Below are 21520 nucleotides of genomic sequence, written 5' to 3' on the forward strand. Positions count from 1 at the left end.
TCTCTTTGGATTATTTGGAAATAGATTGTTTAATTTCTAAGAATTTGAATAATTTTTTGTTGTGTTCCTATTACTGACACCAGGTTTGATTTCATTATAGTCAGACAATATACTCTCTATGATTTCCATTCTTGTAGTTTTTTTGAGGTTTGTTTTATGATCCAGGATATGGTCTGTCTTGGTGATTGCTCCCAGGGCACTTGCAAAAAATTTGTATTGTATTGTTAGGTGGAGTGTTTTATGTCTATCTATCTATCTATCTATATATCTATACATAGATACATAGATATATCAATTAGAGCTTGTTGATTGATTGTATTGTTCAAGTCTTCTATATCCTTGCTGAGTTTTTGGCTAGGAGTTTTGTCAGTTGCTAAGAATGGGTGTTCAAGACACAAACTATAATTGTGGATTTGTCTGTTTTTCCTTTCGACTCTCTCTGTTTTTGCCTCATGTATTTTGAGACTGTTTTGGGGTGGTTTTTGTTTTTTGTTTTTTTGGTGAGGAAGATTGGCCCTGAGCTAACATCTGTGCCAATCTTCCTCTATTTTTTTGTATGTGGGTTGCTGCCACAGCATTGCTTTGATGAGTGGTATAGGTCGGTGCCCAGGATCCAGACCCACGAACCCTAGGCCACTGAAGCAGAGTGTGCTGAACTTAACCACTACACCACCAGGCCAGCCCCTTGAGACTTCTTTTTGATGTGTTCCTCTTTAGGATGGTTAAGTCTTACTGGTGGATTGATCCTTCTAGCACTATGTAATGTCTCTAGTAATTTTCTTTGCTCTGAAGTCTATTTTATCTGATATTAATATAGCAACTCTTGCTTTTTTGATTAACATTTACAAGATATATGTTTTTCTATTTTTTTACTTTCGATCTACCTATGTCACATTGAGGTAAGTTTCTTATAGACAGCATATTCTTGGAACATTTTTTCTTTCACTCTGTCAATCCATTTTTTTTGTCATTTGAGGAAGACTGGCCCTGAGCTAACATCTGTGCTCATCTTCCTCTGCTTTATATGTGGGATGCCTGCCACAGCATGGCTTGACAAGCAATGTGTAGATCTGCACCCGGGATCCAAACCAGCGAACCCCGGGCCACCAAAGTGGAATGAGAGAATTTAACCACTGCGCCACCAGCTGGGCCCTCAATCTATGTTTTTAATTAGTGCATTTAGATCATTTGCATTTAATATAATTACTGATATGCTAGGGTTTAAGTCAGCCATTTTATTATTTGTTATTATTTTTTGTTTCCTATTTCTCATTCTTCTGTTTCTCTTTTTTACTTTCCTGTGAATGACTTGGACATTTTTCAGAATTCCGTCTTGATTTATTTATCATGTTTTTTAATAGATTGCTTTGCGTAGTTTTATTAGTGGTTGCTCTAGGTATTACACGATACATGTGTAACTTACCGCAGTCTATTTGAATCGATGTTTTGCCACTTCAAGTGTAAAAAGTAAAGTCGCTCAGCTTCCTCAATTCACAAATACTAGAATTATCTTAGGTGTTTCCTCTCCATACATTGAGCACCCCTTCAGGTGGTGTTATAATTTTTGCTTCAACCACCAAATATGATTTAAGAAACTCATGAAAAGGACAGTCTATTCTATTTATCCCTATTTTTACCCATTTTGAGGTTCTTCTTTTTTTTCTGAAATTCCAAGCCTTCTTCTGACATCATTTTCTTTTTGTTTAGAGAAATTTCTTTTCCAATTATTTAAGGGTGGGTTTGCTAGTTACAAATTCTTAGTTTTTCTTCATCTGAGAGTATCTTTATTTTCTCATAATTCCTGAAGGATATTTTTGCTGAATATAGAATTTGCTGTTGCCAAGCTCTTTTCTTTCCACACATGAAAATGTTCAGCCACTTCTTTCTCTTCTGTGTGGTTCCAGATGAGAAATCCACGGTGATCCAAACTGTCCCTTTGTGAGTACTGCATCATTTCTTCTTTGTCTTCAGTTTTCAGAAGCCTAGTTACAATGTGCCTTGACATGGATTTCTTTGGTTTATCTTATTTGGGGGGTTTGCTCAGGCTCTTGACTCTGTAGATGTCCATCTTTCGCTAAATTCAGGCAGTTTTCAGCCATTATTTCTTAGAGTACTTTTTCAGTCCCACTCTCTCTCCTGTCCTCTGGGACTCCAACAATATGAAAATTAGCTCTTTTGTTGTTAGTGCTCAGGTCCCTGTGACTCTCCTCATTTTTTTTTTTTTAAAACACCTCTTTTTTTTTTTTTTCATAAATTGAAATTCCGATGAGTTTATTAGGAGCCTGGTCTGAGGACTATAGCCCAGGGCCTTCCTTCCCCAAAGAAGGAAGGGTGCGAAAGAAGAGGAGTATACAGAGTGGTTATATACCATCATAAAACACAGCTTTTTTAATGTCTGTTTTTTTCTTTTAAAGATTTTATTTTTCCTTTTTCTCCCAAAGCCCATTGGTACATAGTTGTGTATTTTTAGTTGTGGGTCTTTCTAGTTGTGGCATATGGGACGCCGCCTCAGCATGACCTGATGAGCGGTGCCATGTCCACGCCCAGGATTTGAACCTGTGAAACCCTGGGCCACCGCAGCAGTGCACGCAAGCTTAACCACTCGGCCATGGGGCCAGCCCCTCTTCATCTTTTTTCAGTCTGTTTTCTCTGTTGTTCGATTAGGTGGATCTTATTGATCTGTCATTGCCACTCCACTATTAAGCCCATTCGGGGAGTTTTTTATTTAGACTATGATATTTTTTAGTTCTATAATTTCCATTTGGCTCTTTTTTAAAACAATAAATAAATTCTCTCTCTTTGTTGAGATTTTTTCCTTTTTTTTTCATTTGTTTCCAAGCATTTTTGTGATGGCTGCTTTAACATACTAGTCAGATCATTCTGACCTCTGATTCATCTTAGTGTTGGTGTCTGTTGTCTTTTTCATTCAATTTGAGATCTCTTTGGTTCTTGGTATGACAAGCGATTTTTGATTGTATCCCGGGCACTTTGAATGTTATGAAACTCTGGGTCGTACTTAAGCTTCTCTTTTAGGAGGCTGTCCGCTGTTAAGAGGCAGCACAAGGGCAGGGTAGGTAAGTATGTTTGGCTTCCTGTTGGGCCTGTCAACCCCACCCCAGCAACCACGGAGCGTGTACACCGCCTCACTGGAATGGTGGAGTGGAAGTTCAGCTCCCGCTCTGGTGAAATGGAGCACTGGTTGGCATGACATTGTTGTCTCTGAGTTCACTTCCCAGTGGGCCTCCCTGACACCAGGGTTAGGTGACAGGGGAAGCAGAGTGTCAACCATCCTGCCTCACACAACTGGCTTCTCTCTTGTTGCCACCAGGTGGGGGTGGAGGTTCAGCTCTCCACTGGGCCCCCCAGACATGAGGGGCAGGAGGGACACGGACTAGTGATCACCATCTAGTTAGGGTTTGTTACTGCCAGGTGGGGTTGGAGGCTCAGCATGCCACGGACATGATAGTACCTTGGGGAGAATCTGGGCACCACCTGCGCCCACAGGACAGGCTTATGGAGGACTGCTCAGCTTGCCCACACTGTCGGGTAGTCGGAGCATTGCCTTCTTCTGCCAGGAAGAGGGATCGAAGGGTAGGTTCTGCTCAGCACCACCAGCGCCACTGGGTGGGGAGAGGAGTGCTGCTTGCTGCCCCCTTGGGGTGTGGAGGAAGACCCCATCCCTGCCCCCACCCACACTGCAGGGAGCGCTGTGGTTATCCCATTGGTGCTTGACTAGAGTAGGCTGCCGAAGGTTTTCTGGGTTGGGGCTCCCTTTCCTGGCCCCGTGGCTAGTGGGAACAGGATTGTCTTGGAGCTTTTTTGCATGCGCCTACTGGTGGTTCCCCTGGGAGGCTTCCAGAGCTGCCTGTCCGGGATTTATGGGAGGCAATGGGGAAGTCAGGAGCTCACCATGTCCTTCCTCAGGTCCTGAGGCTCCGAGGCAGTCTGCCTCCTTCCTTCCACCTTTCAGAGCCCTCCTATGCTTATCTGTGTGTTATGTCCAGGACTTCTTAGGTGTTAAAAGAGAGGACCTAGGGGAAATGGGACTACTGCTTCTTGCTGGGGATCCCCTTTGTATATAATGCAGCCTTTTGTGTCAATTTTGGAAAACACTCCTTGGCATTGGAAAAGAAAGTCTATTCTCTCGAAAACAAAGCACAATATAAATCCCCTAAGGAAACTTAACTAATCACATTATTCGAGTTCTTTCTAACTTTTCTTTGATTCAGAATTGTTCTTAAAATAGCCCGTTACTCTTTATTTGTAGCAGTGTATACTGATATTCCTAACCATTTTTCTTTAAGTATTTTATTGCAACTTTATTTGGCGTCTACAAGCTCACAACTGTTAAATATGTATTGTGACATTCTTTTTAAATTAATTAATTAATTCTCTTCAGCACCAATAGTCTAGTTTTTATCTGTCACCATACACATGTGCCCCTTTACCCCTTTCATTGTCTTCCCACGCCCTTTTCTTCTGGTAGCCACTAATCTGTTCTCCTTATCTATGTATGTGTTTATTTATCTTCCACATATGAGTGAAATCATATTTGTATTTGTATTGTGACTTATTCTTAATGTGAGTATAAAATGAATTTCTGGATGCTCCTTTTGATGAACTCTATACTTTTTAAAACGATATTTTGACTCCTGTATTCTTTGACCATTCTTTCACTTTTACCCATTTTAGTTCGTTCTGTTTATCTTTTGTGATTACATTTTGTTTTTTTTTATTGCCATCTGAGTTTTTATCTCTTAAGAGGAAATCTACCGCCACCTCATTTATTGTTCTGCCTGATATGTTTGAGACACCCTCTGTCATCTTGTCTATTCTCTCCCATGGAAATTTGAGAGAGGGGTTTCGTTCTCTCACTTTCCGCAAATCCCTCAATTACAATGATTTCGCAGGACAGTTGTGACTCATGACGGGACCAAGGAGGCTGAGTGCTTCCTTCCCCGGAGAGACTCAGCAACTGGAGACTAGCTCGTTGTTCATGCTGTGCTAAGGAACCTCTTTGATTTATATTAGCACTTTGATTTTAAGCTTGTCATCTGGGGATAGTTCCGTTTCCAAAAAAGTAACTCGGATTCATTATAAAAGAAGTGAATTCAGGATTTAGTCGTTCTTAGTGTCCTTCATCAAAGCGATGGTAGTAAATCTGTACTTACGTGACTCTAATTACCTTTTCTTGCAGATAAGAATGTTAACTATTCAGACACAGAAGTTCTTCAGAAATTTTCAAGATATGGATTTAATGCCATGATCAGTCAAAGGTTGGGCAACGAGAGAGAGGTGCCAGACACTAGGAATAAAATGTATGTTCCTCTTAATTTTTTTATATTGAGATATAATTGACATATAATATTGTATTAGTTTCAAGAGTACAACGAAGTTATTTGATATTCGTGTATATTGTAAAATTATCACCACCATAAGTCTAGATAACTTTTGTCACCATAGACAGTTAGAAAATGAGTGTTTTCTTGTGATGAGAAATTTTAAGATGTACTTTCTTAGCAACTTTCAAGTATGCAATAGGGTATTATTAACTACAGTCACCATGCTGTACATTACATCCCCATGATTTATTTATTTTATAACAGGAAGTTTTACCTTTTGACCCCCTTACCCACTTCACCCACCCCCCTACCTCTGGCAACCACCAATCTGTTCTCTGTATCTATGAGCTGGGTTTTTTGGTTATTTTTAGATTCCACATGTAAGCGAGATCATACAGTATTTGTCTTTCTCTGTTTGACTTATTTCACTTAGCACAATGCCCTCAAAGTCCATCCATGTTGTTGCAAATGACAAGATTTCCTTCTTTTTTATAACTAAATAATAATCCATTGTGTATATTTATATATGTGCTACATCTTCTCTATCCCCGCATCCAGTGATGGACTCTTAGGTTGTTTCCATGTCTTGGCCATTGTGATAACGCTGCAATGAACACAGGGGTGCAGATATCTTTTGGGGTTAGTGTTTTTATTTTCTTCCGATAAATACCTAGGAGTGGAATTGCTGGGTCATATGGTAGCTCTATTTTTATTTTTTTATTTTTTTACCATCTTAACCATTTTTTTTATTGAGTTATTGATAGGTTACAATCTTGTGAAATTTCAATTGTACATTAATGTTTGTCAGTCATGTTGTAGGTGCACCACTTCACCCTTTGTGCCCACCCCCCACCCCCCCTTTCCCCTGGTATCCACTAAACTGTTCTTGGTCCATAGTTTTAAATTCCTCATATGAGTGGAGTCATACACAGATTATCCTTCTCTCGCTGGCTTATTTCACTTAACATAATTCTCTCAAGGTCCATCCATGTTATTGCAAATGGAATGATTTTGTTCTGTTTTGCAGCTGAGTAGTATTCCATTGTATATATGTACCACATCTTCTTTATCCATTCGTCTGTTGATGGGCACTTAGGTTGCTTCCACGTCTCGGCTATTGTAAACAGTGCTGCAATAAACATTGGGGTGCACAGGACTTTTGGGATTGCTGACTTCAGGCTCTTTGGATAAATACCCAGTAGTGGGATGGCTGGATCGTATGGTAGTTCTATTTTTAGTTTTTTGAGGAATCTCCATACTGTTTTCCATAGTGGCTGCACCAGTTTGCATTCCCACCAGCAGTGTATGAGGGTTCCATTCTCTCCACAACCTCTCCAACATTTGTTGCTATTAGTTTTAGATATTTTTGTCATTCTAACGGGTGTAAGGTGATATCTTAGTGTAGTTTTGATTTGCATTTCCCTGATGATCAGCGATGATGAGCATCTTTTCACGTGCCTATTGGCCATCAGTATATCTTCTTTGGAGAAATGTCTGTTCATGTCTCCAGCCCATTTTCTGATTGGGTTGTTTGATGTTTTGTGATTGAGTTGTGAGAGTTCTTTATATATTGAGGATATTAAGCCTTTGTCAGATATAAGACTTGTAAATATTTTTTCCCAGTTAGTGGGTTGTTTTTTTGTTTCAATCCTGTTTTCATTTGCCTTGAAGAAGCTCTTTAATCTGATGAAGTCCCATTTGTTTATTCTTTCTATTTTTTCCCTTCTCTGAGAAGGCATGGTGTCCGAAAAGATCCTTTTAATACTGATGTCAAAGAGTGTACTGCCTACGTTTTCTTCCAGAAGCTTTATGGTTTCAGGTCTCACCTTTAGGTCTTTAATCCATTTTGAGTTTATTTTGGTGAATGGTGAAAAAGAATGGTCAATTTTCATTCTTTTACATGTGGCTTTCCAGTTTTCCCAGCACCATTTGTTGAAAAGACTTTCTTTTCTCCATTGTATGCCCTCAGCTCCTTTGTCAAAGATAAGCTGTCCATAGATGTGTGGTTTTATTTCTGGGCTTTCAATTCTGTTCCATTGATCTGTGCACCTGTTTTTGTACCAGTACCATGCTGTTTTGATTACTGTAGCTTTGTAGTATGTTTTGAAGTCAGGGATTGTGATGCCTCCCATTTTGTTCTTTTTTCTCAGGATTGCTTTATGGTAGCTCTATTTTTAATTTTTTGAGGAACCTCCGTATGGATTTCCATAACAGGTGCACCAATTTATATTCCCACCAACAGTGCACAAGGGGTCCCTTTTCTCCACATCCTCACCAACACCTGTTATCTCGTCTTTTTGCTAATAGCCATTCTGACAGGTATGAGGTGCTATCTCATTGGGGTTTTGATTTGCATTTCCCTGCTGATTAGTGATGTTGAGCACCTTTTCATGTACCTGTTGGTCATCTGTATGTCCTCCTTGGAAACATATCTCTTCAGATCTTCTGCCCATTTTTTGATTAACTGTTTGGGTTTTTTTGTTTGCTTGTTTGTTTCGCTATTGAGTTGTACAAGTTCTTTATATATTTTAGATATTAACCCCTATTCAGTAGGTTGCCTTTTCATTTTGTTAATGGTTTCTTTTGCTCTGAGGAAGCTTTTTAGTTTGATGTAGTCCCACTTTTTTATTTCTGCTTTTGTTGCCTTTGTTTTTGGTGCCAAATACAAAAACCCATCATCATTTTAACTACTAGGAGTAATTACTACTATCTGGAGTCCAGGCAGATTTTCAGGCATTATTGTAATAATTGTATTATTCCAGCACATGGAATTTCCATTTCAGCTTTGCTGTACTTTAAAGTTCATATGACTGTTTTCACTAGCTATAGAAATATTCGATACAGATCTTTGAAGAGGAGATTTTTTTATGTTGCTTGGTCTTCTAATTTAATTTTTTATTTCTTTTTTTTTTTAAAGATTTTATTTTTTCCTTTTTCTCCCCAAAGCCCCCCAGTACATAGTTGTATATTCTTCGTTGTGGGTCCTTCTAGTTGTGGCATGTGGGATGCTGCCTCAGCGTGGTTTGATGAGCAGTGCCATGTCCGCGCCCAGGATTCGAACCAACGAAACACTGGGCCACCTGCAGCGGAGCGTGCGAACTTAACCACTCGGCCACGGGGCCAGCCCCTAATTTTTTATTTCTTAACTTTCCAATTTTTAAATAATTTCTGACTTACAAAATTGTTGCAAAAATATTTCAAAGAATTGCTATATAGCTTTTTTTTAGATTCCCCAAAAGTTAATATCTTCCATACCCTTAGAACCAGAACAATGAACAAAATCAGGAAATTAGCATTTATACAATACATAGCTAAGCTACAGACATTATTCAAATGTTTATAGTTGCCCCACTAGTGTCCTTTTTCTGGAAGGATCCAACACAGGACCACAGGTTACCTGCAGTGTTCCTGTCCCCTTAGTTTCCTTTCATCTGAAACAGTTCCTAAGTCTTTATCTTTCACAATTGTGGCACTTTTGAAAAAAAATCTAACCAGTTATTTTCTAAAATGTTCCTCGATTTGAGTTCAATGTTTCCTCATGACCAAATTCAGGTCATGCTTTTTTGGTAGGAATACCATAGAAGTGTGATGTTGTGTCCTTCTCAGAGCATCATATTAGGAGGCACTTGATGTCCATTTGTCTCATTACTGGTGGTGAAATTGCCTTTTTTTTTTTTTTAAAGATTTTATTTTTCCTTTTTCTCCCCAAAGCCCCCTGGTACATAGTTGTATATTTTCAGTTGTGGGTCCTTCCCGTTGTGGCATGTGGGAGGCTGCCTCAGCATGGCTTGATGAGCAGTGCCATATCTGCGCCCAGGATCCGAATGTGCGAAACCCTGGTCCGCCGCAGCGGAGCGCACGGGCTTAACCACTCGGCCACAGGGCCGGTCCCCTCGTGAAATTACTTTTGATCACTTAATTAAAACAGCAGCTGTCAAATTTCTGCACTGTAAAATTACTATATGTCCTTTTGTAATTAATAAGTGTGCAGATTTCTTTTAAATTTAGTTACAGAAAACCTGAAAAATATTTAAAAAGCACAAAAGGGGAAAGTAAAAATACCCACAAGCCTACTGCCTTTTCTTGTGTGTTAAGGCATAAAGAATAACCTATCTTCCCCCAACCCAATACAGAGAGACCATCATTGTCGATATTTTAGTGTATATCCTTCCAGAATTTGTAGACGCATGCACGTATTTATAAGCAAATAGTGAACATGCAATATAATCATATACATTTTATGAAAATGGGCTTTACCTTGAATACTGTTCTACAACGTACTTATTTCACTTAACACATCATGGAGAACTTTTTCAAAGCATTACATATAAAATTTGCCTCATAATTTTAACAGCTGAGAGCAGTTGTACATTGTATAAATGTACCATTTCCCTGGGGGAGAAATCCTGCTTCAAATTTTTCAACTTTTCAAAAATGAATATACACATATTTTAAGCACTCATGTCAATATTTCCGGAGGAAAGATTTCTGGAATGAGATTTTTCAGTCATAGGGTTTAACATAGATAGTTTTTCTCTTCTAGAATTTTATATAAATGAAATTTACGCAACATAATTGTTTTGAAATTCAGTCATGTTGTTGCAAGGAGTTCATTCCTTTTTACGGCTGAGTAGTACTCCCTTGTATAGATATACTATGATTGGTTTACCCATTCACCTGTGGATAGATCGTTTCCAGTTTTTGTCTATTACAAATAAAGCTGGTATGAATATTCTTATACCAGTTTTGTACAGACAAATGCTTTTTTCTTCTTGTGTAAATATTTAAAAGTGGAATGGCTAGATCTTGGGGTATATATTTAACTTTTTAAGAAACCCACTTTTCCAAAAAAGTTGTATTATTCTACACTCCCACAAGCAATGTATGAGATTTCCAGTGCCTCCATGTCTTTGCCAACACTTGGTAGGGTAAGACTTTTTAACTTGAGCTGTTGTAATAGGTGTGTATTGGCAGCTCATTGTAGTTTAATTTGCATTGTCCTGATGGCTAATGATGTTGTGCATCTTTTCACGCATTTGTTATCTGTATATCTTCTTTATTGATGTTCAAATATTTTGCCCATTTTTAAATGGGACCATTTTCTTATTATTGAGTTGTGAGAATTCATATATTCTAAGTATAAGATCTTTATCAGATATATGATTGCATATATTTCTGTTAGTGTGTGGCTTATTTTTTCATTCTGCTAACAGTGCCTTTTGAAAAGTGAATGTTTTTAATTTTGATGGAGTCCAATTTATTTTATTTAAAAAACTTTTTATTTTGCTTTTGCCTAACCCAAGATCAAAAAGATTTCTCCATTGGATTTTCTATGTAGACGGCTATGTCATCTGCAAATAAAGATACTTTCACTTCTTCCTTTCCAATCTGGATGTTTTTCTTTTTCTTAGCTTATTGCACTGACTAAAACCTCCAATTCAACGTTGAATAGGTGTGGTAAAAATGGACAACCTTACTGTGGTTTTGATCCTAACACCCAGTCTTTCACCAGTAAATATGATGCTATCTATAGATTTTTTCATAAATGTTCTTTTTCAGACTGAGGAAATTCCCTTCTGCTTCTAGTTTGCCAAGAGTTTTTCATCAGAAATGGATGTTCAATTTTGTCATGTCTTTTTCTGTATATACTAGATAATAGTATGGGTTTTCTTCTTTAGTGTTTAAAGGTTGTGAATTACATTGATTCACTTTCTAATGTTAAACCAATCTTATATGTCTTCGATATCCCCCACTAGGTCACGCTGCATTATCCTTTTTAATATTGTTGAATTTGATTTGCTGAATCTTATATTAGTGTTTATGAGGGCTATCAGTCTGTGTTTTTGTTTAATGTCCTTCTCTGGTTTTGTTATCAAAGTAACGTTGGCCTTGTAGAATGAGTTGGGAATTATTCCTTCAATACTTAATTTTTTTTTTAAACAGTGACACCTGAGCTAACATCTGTTGCCAATCTTCTTTTTTTCTTTCTTCCTGCCCAAAGCCCCCCAGCACATAGCTGTACATTTTAGCTGTGGGTCCCTCTAGCTGTGGCATGTGGGATGCTGCCACCCCAGCATGGCCTGATGAGCAGTGCCATGTCAGCGCCCAGGATCCAAACCAGCGAAACTGCGGGCTGCCGAAGCAGAGCGTGTGCACCTAACCACTCCGCCACGGGCAGCCCCCCGTTAATTTTTTAATGTCTGTGGTTGACTTCTGATCATACTGAGGACATTTCTTTCTGTTCTTTCACTCGAAGTTTTCTCCCTTATTTATTTTATTAACATTCCTTTTCCTTTTCTTTCTTTAAAAATAATTCCGTTCTTGAGTGTGTCACATGAATGCCAGAGGATTCTGGCAGAGCAACAGGATTGCTCTGTTGGAGGGGAAGTCCACTTTTGGCATGTGCACTGACTAGCCAAAGCTACATCAATTGGGAGTGGGTTAATTTTGATTTGGGATTTTATTTTAATCAGAAATTACTGCTAAGTTTTATCAAATGATTTCTCAGGACTGAATCAACCATCGTATGAATTTCCTCCTTCAAATTGTTGTTATCTTATGTTGAGCTATCCTTACATTCCTAAACTGACCTTAGTTATACTATTCTTTTAAAATGCAGCTTTATTTGACTTGCTTTAATTGTTTTGATCTGTATAAATGAGATTAGTCTGTATCAATGTTTCTCAAATTGAGATCCATGTACATATTCTCAGAGGTCTACAAATTCTCCATGAGAATTTTAAAATTTTCTGTTCCCATTTTTATGTAATATTTAAAAGTTAACATATGTATATACAGGATGACAACCTTACTACAGCCACTCAGTTTCGGTAGATAATGAGAAAGAACAGTGGCAGACAATAGATGAATGACATAAATGATGTCAAACAGAGGCGGACCTAATACACAAATTGTATAAGTTATGCCAAATTACTTTATAGCACGTTGTACCGATAAAGTCTTTTTTACGATATTTCCAATACAAAAAAAGTGCTGGGGGAGTTGAGCAGTCACATAATACATAGTAGTACGGTCCAGTCAGATTGAACGAAACTTTCCTGTAACAGGTAGTACAGAGGGTGTAAGTGGTGATTCATTTCAGTGAAACACACCCAAAATTAAAATTAGTCTATTAATTGGAATTTAACTGTTTTTAGCTGTATTTCACTATTTTTACTGTTTTATTTATAGCTGTGTAAGAGCTTATAAACACAAAGATATTCTACCTAATTTTTTTGTTTATGCATATTTACGAGCCATGAAAGTAATTTAAAACAACTCTGGAAGTTGAGATCTTATTTTCTCTTCAAAAGAAGTCTATGCATGACTCAAGTTTAAGAAACCCTGGCTCGTGTTCTTCTTTTTTGTGCTACTTTATCAGATTTTGACATCAATTTATACTAGCTTCATAAAATGAATTCAGATGTTTTCCATATATCTCTATGCTCTAAAATTCTTGAAATAATATGATAATTATCTATTCTCTATGCTGAAATAGAACTTATGAGTCACTGGTCCATTTTCTAGTGGCAGACATTGAAAAATTTTGTTTCCTTCAAGGTTATTTATTGTGCTGCTCAGGCTTTCTACTTCTAGGGTCTATTTAGGATATTCTATTTCAATAAAAATCCATTTCACCTATTTTTCAAGGGTCTTAGCATAAAATTACTCATCCTAATTTCGTAATTCTTTTTATCTTCTCTGGTCTGACAAATAAAAATGACAAGCAATAGGATACATTGGAGTATATGAGGAAGCCATTTGGTATAAACCTAATTCGGCCTGACTTTGTTTTTCCAAAAGTGCCTGACTGTGGCCATTGAGCATGCATTGTATATCTGCTTAGACATTTTGAGATAAAGGTGCAACTTCCCTCCCCCTCCCAACGTTGGCATCTCCTTAAAGATTAAGCATCTTTCTTTAGGCTGGGAACTGATTGCAGCGCTCATCTGTGACCGCCCAGCCCGAGGCAACAGATCTGCCACCCTGCAGGGATCACTGAGACAGCAGACCTATCTGCTGTTTCCATCAATCACTGTACTGACAGAGCAGCCTCGTGACTACTGTAAAAGGGACATTTCAATCATATGTGAAACATACTCTTTGAGGGTATATAACCACCCTGTATACCCCCACCTCTTTGGAGTGCTCTGTTCTTTTGTGGAAAGACTCTCCCGGGTTATAATCCTCAGATTTAAGCTCAGAATAAACTCACCCAAATTTTCATTTATAGATTGGTTATGGATTATTTTCATCGACAGGTCTGATACTTTCTTTCTCGTTGTTATTGTTGTACATTTTCCCTCTTTCTGTCTTAAGCTTGTTGAGGGTTGGTCTATACTAGTCGTCCTTCAAAAAATCAACTTTTGGTTATATGTATCATTTCTGCTTTTGTCGTCTTCAAATTCATTAATTTCTAGCTACCTATATTGGATCTTAGCCCTTTCTTTTGGTTCTTTTTGTTGTCTTTTTATCAGTGTTTAAGGTTAAATAGTTTATTTTTCCTCTTTCTTGCATAATAACAGTACATTTATAAGTATTCATTTTATTCTGATTAGGATTTTAGCCATATACCTTAAGTTTTAACATAGTGTGTTTTTATCTTGATTAATCTTTAATTTGCAATTTTTAATTTCCTCTTTGATCCAAGAATTATTTAGAAAAGTGGATTTTTTAAGATCAGATTTAAACAAATGAATAACTGCTTACAAATTAGTTTATCGTCTATCACCATGTTTTTCTAAAATGCTTGAAAGATTGTCATTTTGTCATTTTAAGTAATGCCCCTACCCACTAGACCCTTCCAACTTGAAGTGTGGTCTGGGGCCAGCAGCACGGCAGCCCCTGGGGGCTGGTTAGCCATGCGGAATCCCAGGCTCTAGCCTAGACATACTGAATCAGAATCCGCATCTAACAAGAAGCCCAGGGGGTATTTATGCACATTAAAATTTAACATCCTTCTATTGGTTTGGTAGGGCTGTTGTAACAAAGCACCATACACTAGGGGGCTCAAAGAGAAATGTATTCTCTCCCGCTTCTGGAGGCTGCAGGTCGGAGATCACGGTACTGGCAGGGTCGGTGGTTCCGAGGGCTGTGAGGGAAGATGTGTTCCAGGCCCTCTCCCTGGTTTGTACACGGCCATCCTCTCCCTGTGTCTCCTCATATCGTCTTCCCTCTGGGGCTGTCCATCCTGGGTCCTAATTTTCCTTTTTATAGGGACACCAGTCTTGCTGGATGAGAGCCACTCTAATGACGTCTCATTCGTTACATCTGCAACAGCCCATTTCCAAACAAGGCCACGTTCTGAGGTACTGGAGGTTAGGACTTCATCACATGAATTTGAGGGGGACACAACTCAACCCATAATAGTCCTGCTTTATACTACACTGTTGGTAATCTATACAATCAGCAAAGAGTAGATCAGCGAACTGAGGACAACCAAACTCAGGCCTTGTCCAAATTACTTTTACCCTGAAAAACCACTTATTTAGGTCAGGAAAGTTTTTCTATATAGAAAGACCACAGCAACATTTATCATTTAATTTTAGAAAAACCCGTACACACCAGATTTCTCTTAGGGGTCTAAAGAGTCCTTGTGTAATATGGTTTCAGGCTCCTTTGCTATCACTGTCTCATTCCTCTAAAGAGGCTCAGTTTATCTATAGTTTTCTTAAAATTATATACCCAGGATTGAAATAATATTAGAGATGAGATCTGAGTAGCACGAATTCACCCTGGACCATCATCGGTCTCATTCTTGGTATTATCCTTCCATTTTCCCTCTCCGTCTTTCTCATTGATTTCTTCTTTGATAACTCAATGATCCTATTGGAATTTAAGCCTTGTAATCATTTTTCTATATGTTTCTATGTAGCCCCATTTTTCCACTTGCTGCTTTCAACCTATGTGCAAGATGTGGCACCCACCCCCTTTCCCATCCTCTTGGGTCTTTTCTTGATTCTGTCATCTTTCATATTCTCATTCCTTTGAGCAGAATGTCAGCTTCCACTTGGTAGACATGCCTTCTATATCTTCATCTCATCTTGGATAAAAATGTTGACCAGGACAAAGCCCTCCTCTTCCATGGTGATTTCAAGCCATGAATATACAGAAGGTCTGTCTAGGACCCTATCGGACTGCCTACCCAGCACCTCCCTTCCAGTGCTCCCTGCCCCATCCCCTTTACATGGATGCAGTGGGAATAGTGACTTTCTATTTTGACCCTACTATCTGGCCACAGTTGATTAGCCCAGGGATGGGTACCTGAGCCACGTTGGACCAATGAATCCTTTCCTGTGAATTTTTGCAAAAGAGAAAGTCTTACCAGTTTCTCTTTGGGTGCTGGACTCTAAGATATACTGATGTCAGTCACATTTCCCACTCTGGAGTAAAGAAGTGGAAACAAGCCAGGTTGCAGAGAGAGAATAAGAATCATATAATGAGCCTTATATAATACTTACTACCTGCCAGGCCCTCTCTGAGCATTTTATAAGTATCAGTTCATTGATTCTCACAATCCATGAGGCAGGCTGATAGTGTTGTTGTTATCATTATTATTATCCCCAGACATACAGACAGAGCAGAAATGGAGAGAGTGTCCTGGTGGCTTTCAAGCCTCCGGTTCCAATCGTTCTGGGAGGCTCCAGCCACACTCCTGTCACTAGGTCTTATGAGACATTTGGGTGCCGTTACAACATAGCTCTTTTTCTTACACTTAAGGTAATTCCAGTGGATTTGTCATTTACAACCAAAATATTTCAAAATACAACCAAATAATATAGCAATCCAAACAACACTTTAACAGCTAATAACTAATGTTAGTAGAATTCAGCTTCTATTTTTCTCTCCAGTGCATACGTACATAAATACACTTTTATCAAATCCTTGGAAGAAATCCAATTGCACCATATCCACTACATTTGTGTAGCAACAGACTACACAAATATAGGAAAAAGTACGAATTTTCTTTGAAGATAGTGCAATAAAGTTAATTTGAATCTTTAAATGTGTGTAAGTTTATTAATTCATTTTTATAATAGAAACCAAAATATATGTATAATTTGTGTTTATCCTATGTTCAAATAGAACTAATATTATCAAAACAGAGTCATAAGAGCAATTGTGACCGACATTAAGAAGGAAGGAGTGATTTAGAAAATATTAGAACAGCATAAGAAGTTAAAGAAATTTTTGTATCTTAATTTTTGTATTTTTAAATATCCTGCTACATTATTATCATAATAATCAATTAGAGGAATAAAGAGGAAAAAAGTGCAAATGAAGAAAGGTCTTTGAATGAGATCCCAAAACACCTAAGGCTTTTAGATGAATCATTTTCTTCCTCTTATTTATGCCTGCAGGTGTCTTCAAAAACATTACCCAACCAGGCTACCTTCTGCCAGCATTGTCATTTGCTTCCACAATGAAGAATTTAATGCTTTGTTACGGACAGTGTCCAGTGTCATGAAACTCACTCCATACCGTGTCCTTGAAGAAATTATTTTGGTAGACGACATGAGCGAATTTGGTGAGGCAGAACGCTAGTGATCTGTCTAATCTACCGTGAGGGCAGTGCTATCTCTGATAGTGCTGGAGTTATTTTATACAAAGAACATTTTTTGGTGGATGTTGAGGCAGACAGTGTGCTGGGTGCCGTTGGATACGCTGGCGGGATGTAAGAGCTGCTTCCTGTCCTTATGGTGTTGGGCTAATGGGGATGGTTAGTGCTTCCATGAGCTAAACGTAGGGCACCGACCTGGTCTTTAAAGATCATCAATGACACTCAGGAAGAAGCGACATCTAAACTGAGGTCTGAAGGGTGAGTTGGAGTTATCTAGATAGAAAGGAAGGAAAAAGTGTTTTAGGCAGAAGAAATAGCATTGTAAAGGCTCAGAGGAAGAGAAAACATGATGAGTTTGGAAGAGTTCTGTATTTATGTAGTTTATGTATGAGTATGGCGTTGATGGGGAGGGGGTGGGCATAAAACCAGAGACGTAAGAAGGCAACCTCTCATAAAAGGCATTGTTTGGATTTTATTTGGAGAAAACGGGGAACTATTACAGGGCTTAATGCAGGGAGATGCCACGCTCCAGGCACTCTACATGATAGAACTCTAATGAGACCAACCATAGTTAGGTGCTTGTTCCTCCATGCTCACTGGCTTTAAAGAATCGTGATACTACTACAAAATCTGATTAACAACTCAGCATTTGAAATTACTTGTTTATTTTACACTTACAAACCTGAGGCAGACCAATAGGACCCAGATTAGTGAAAAGATCTTTGGAGTCTGCAGGCCCCTGTGGGGTCCATTTCCCGCCGAAGCAGTCAGTATGGCATAGGTTCCTACCCAAAAGTTTACCTGATCTGCTGTCACTCTGACCCACTATGGGCTGAGAAAGAAAGAGGGGAGAAACAGTAGGAAGAACAGGCAGGGGAACAGAAGACGACGTCCTAGGAGGTTCACCCATCAGGAAGTGACGCTAGGTGCATCAGTTCAAAGAGGGAATGTAACTCAAGCTAATGTCAGCTGTATTTAGGAATTTCACGTTAGCCAGGCACTGTCATATATGACGTTATTTCTACAGGAGCCGCCCATATTGGAGGGGTACAGCACTGTTTATTTCTAGTTCTGTGCACGGGAGACGATGTGGAGAGATGGTCAGAGTCCTTAGCTGATCGGTAGCACTGAGCAACACATTGGCCACATGCTGGGCAGGAAGTCCCCAGTAAAGCCATGAGCAGGGAACAGGGTAGGATCTTCTGCTGGACTATGGAGTTCTAACTTCTCACCCAGAGGGACAAGGGTCCTGCCGTGGAGATGAAATTCCAGTATGACCATAGAACACCTCCCCTCACCTTTCAGAACCATGCCATGAGTTCAGAGACATATCCGGTGACCTGCTCATACTTTCTTTAGGCATCAGGGCAATCGCTGCTGATGACCAAGATATGGGTGTGCTTCCAGACCGGATACCTCTACTTCTTGATCCACGGTCACCTGATTTGTGATGATTTCACCCACCCCACCAAGGAACTTAGTCTTAGACCCACATAGAACCTCAAACACAGGAAATGCAGGAAGGGAGGTTTTCTGTGTTCTGATGGAACTCAGGACCAACAAGTTCCCGCATTTAATTCACAATGATTTCATGTGGGCTCTAGGAGAAGAGTTTTGAACGACAGCTGGTCTTTCCCAGCTGACACCAGTAGGCACTGCCGATGGACTCCCTCAACCTGGGGAGCAGGGGATGGGGGCCCAGGGATCTGCTGCCATTGAGTTACATGAGAGGCATGCTCAGAGCTGATGTGCTGCCATCCACTTTTCTCATAGTCCTGGTTCCCCGAGACTACAAGCCAACAACATGACCATCTTCTGAAAAACTCAAGCCCTCCACTTCATGTCAGTGATTTCCGCTGCCAGAACTGCCTTTGTTTCCTCCTGGGTCTGGCTCTCAGAGTTCCTCTGTGTCCTGCATGTTAGAGAGGTGTTTGCAGACATCTGAGCAGAGATGCTGCCCCAACCCTGCAGGAGAAGCTATGCAGCCTGCAGTCAACCTCTGAGCAGGGCCCTGGCATTCTTTTTAAGGACAAGGAAGGATATCACTCCTTCTGCCAAGATTACAATGAACCTGCTTCTGTTGACCCCTAACCTCCTGATCCAGATCCCTAGGACTTAGGAATTTAGACTTCTGAGGCATCTGTATCCATCTCACCTGAGCCCAGCCTTTATCATCATCATGTTAACCTCCGAATATTGAGTGCCTGTTAGGCACCAAGCTCTGTGCTGAGTGATGTGTTTCTTCCTCTCACTACAGTACTGCAAGGAATATGGTGGCTACCCCTTCTCACCGACGAGGAAATTGAGACTCGACTGGTTTGATAACTTGCCTAAGAGTTACTACCAAGTTAGAAGCCAGCTGTTAGTAATAAAGTCAGATTGCTCCAAAGCACCATAGCTCATGCCTTTTCTCTTAAAATTTTAATAGTGATTTATTAAGATAGAAATATCTCACTAGAAGCAAAGAAGAATGTTTACAGTTGATTTTGATGCTGAATCACTTTTCTTTCTCTTCCTTACATAGGATAAAATTTTCTTTTAAAGTTAGGACTTCTGGAGAATAGCATGGTTTTTAGGAATCAACCAAAATTGTGATAAGTTGTTTTAATTTCTGTAGTTACCGTCTATAAATAGTCAAATGTTGGATTTTTTTTCCAGATGATTTGAAAGAAAAACTAGACCATCACCTGGAATTTTTTCGGGGAAAGATAAAATTAATAAGAAACAAAAAGAAAGAGGGACTGATTCGAGCAAGGCTAATTGGAGCCTCTCTTGCTTCAGGTATGAACTTGGGACAATGACTCAGTGTCTATGTCACAGAGGTCTTCCTGTCCGTGCAGAAATAATCCTCAGGGAGGCCCTCCATGTCCCCCCTGACGTAAACAGAAGAGTAGAAATATATCTCAGCCTTGTGAATCTTTAATCTGCTTTTGGCTCTAAAAGTATTCTACTTCGAAATGTCAATTTGTTATCTCAAATAAAAGATATCCTTTTGCAAGGGCCATTGTGTCAGCCCCCTGTTATGAGATGAGTTTCTCCAGATACAAACTCTGAGATGAAGTTGCCCGTGCAGCGAGCCCACTGGGGTGCTCTTGGGAACCACTGGAGTGAGGAAAGCAGGACTTTGTGTGGAGAGGGGAGCTATGGGGCAGCTGCCGATCCCACAGGAAACTCTGCATCTAGGATGGGTGTCAGCTCAGGGCCTCTGGGAAGCAGAGACCAAGGTGAGATGAGAGGAGAATGAGTTCGTGGGAGAAACATTTGTGAAGGGTAAGGCGAGAAGGAGAAGTGCGGGCTGGAAGCTTCTGACCTGACCCCTTCAGTCTGCTCTGTGGCTGTCAGAAAGGCTCAGTTGGGCTAGTGGGGAGCCCCAGATGGCCCATTAGAGGAGTCCTGCATTGGGCCCAAATGGCCCAGCTCTGGTCCTCCCCCATCCAGTGCCCCTCCTCACACGCCCATGCCGTGCTTGGTCATTGGCTGGGAGCCCCCTGGGGAGAGCACGGCCTTGGTGTGAATACTGTGGTAGATCCCAAAGGTTTGGAAGCGGTCAGACCCATTCCTCACAGCAGGTTCTCTTAAAGGGAAACCTGAGCCCCCTGAGCCACCAAGAGCGGTGCAGAGAGGTCCCACATCCAGATAAGGGGACCAGGCATGGATGAGGACACCCCCGCCCCCCAGGGAAGGGGCATCACGTTGGACAAGGCAGACCCCATCCTCCACCAAGGGCAGTTCCTGAGGAGGGACTCGGCTGTGAGCCATGAGCAGTCAGCATGCTGGGGGATGCGTCCCGAGGGGGATCTGAGCATTCCAACTGTCAAGCGTCCTGGAAACTTAATGGTCAGAGGGTTGCTTGCAAAATATTAGACTAGAGCCAAAGGAGATGGGTAACATTCAGGGGTATTTCATCAGCCCATGTTGCAATCTGACAAAATGTCTCTGTTCCTTAGAGAGGCGCCTTCTTACTTAGTGGAAGGGCAAATAAAAGCAAAATTTGATTCTCTTTTTCTATGTTGGCATGATCAATTGAGACATTCTCTTATTCAGCTACACAGATAATACATATTTATTGTGCAGAAGACAATACAAACCACTAACACAGCATGGTCTATGTCTTTTCAGACCTTTGTTTTCATGTATTTATATACATATGTGTGTATGTATGTATACACACACACACCTTTAAGGATTTTTAAATGTATGGGATCATACTATACGTATTGTCCTGAGACTTACTCTTTTAATTTAATTTTAATGTTTTGGAACTTTTTCCATGATGGTGCCTAAGATCTATCTCAGGTTTTTTGGGTTTTTTTTGTTTTTTTTGTGCGAGGAAGGTTGGCCCTGAGCTAACATCTTTTACCAATCCTCCTCTTTTTACTTGAAGAAGATTGTCGCTGAGCTAATGTCTGTTACAATCTTTCTCTATTTTTATATGGGACACCGCCACAGCATGCCTTGATGAGTGGTGCTAGGTCTGCGCCCAGGATCCGAACCTGTGAACCCCAGCCGCCAAAGTGGGGCATGCAAACTTAACCACTGCACCACCTGGCTGGCCCCTTACCTCAGTTTTTAATTGCTGCATAGTATGGCATTCCATAATGGATTGTGATAATTTGTT

General features: G+C 39.9%; 1 protein-coding gene across 4 annotated transcripts in view; it reads left to right on the forward strand.

Moving 5' to 3' along the window:
- The window catches only part of GALNTL5 (polypeptide N-acetylgalactosaminyltransferase like 5), a 71023-nt gene that overhangs the window by 13960 nt on the left and 35543 nt on the right, over positions 1-21520 (forward strand). For all 4 annotated transcript variants that reach the window (XM_014829019.3, XM_070516493.1, XM_014829018.3 and 1 more), the window contains 3 exons: positions 5198-5318; positions 16703-16869; positions 19561-19683. In XM_014829019.3, coding sequence (XP_014684505.1) covers positions 5198-5318; positions 16703-16869; positions 19561-19683 — 411 coding nt within the window. The remainder of the gene's footprint in view (positions 1-5197; positions 5319-16702; positions 16870-19560; positions 19684-21520) is intronic.

Source organism: Equus asinus, chromosome 1 (genome assembly GCF_041296235.1).
Source record: "Equus asinus isolate D_3611 breed Donkey chromosome 1, EquAss-T2T_v2, whole genome shotgun sequence".
Taxonomy (NCBI): Eukaryota; Metazoa; Chordata; class Mammalia; order Perissodactyla; family Equidae; genus Equus; species Equus asinus.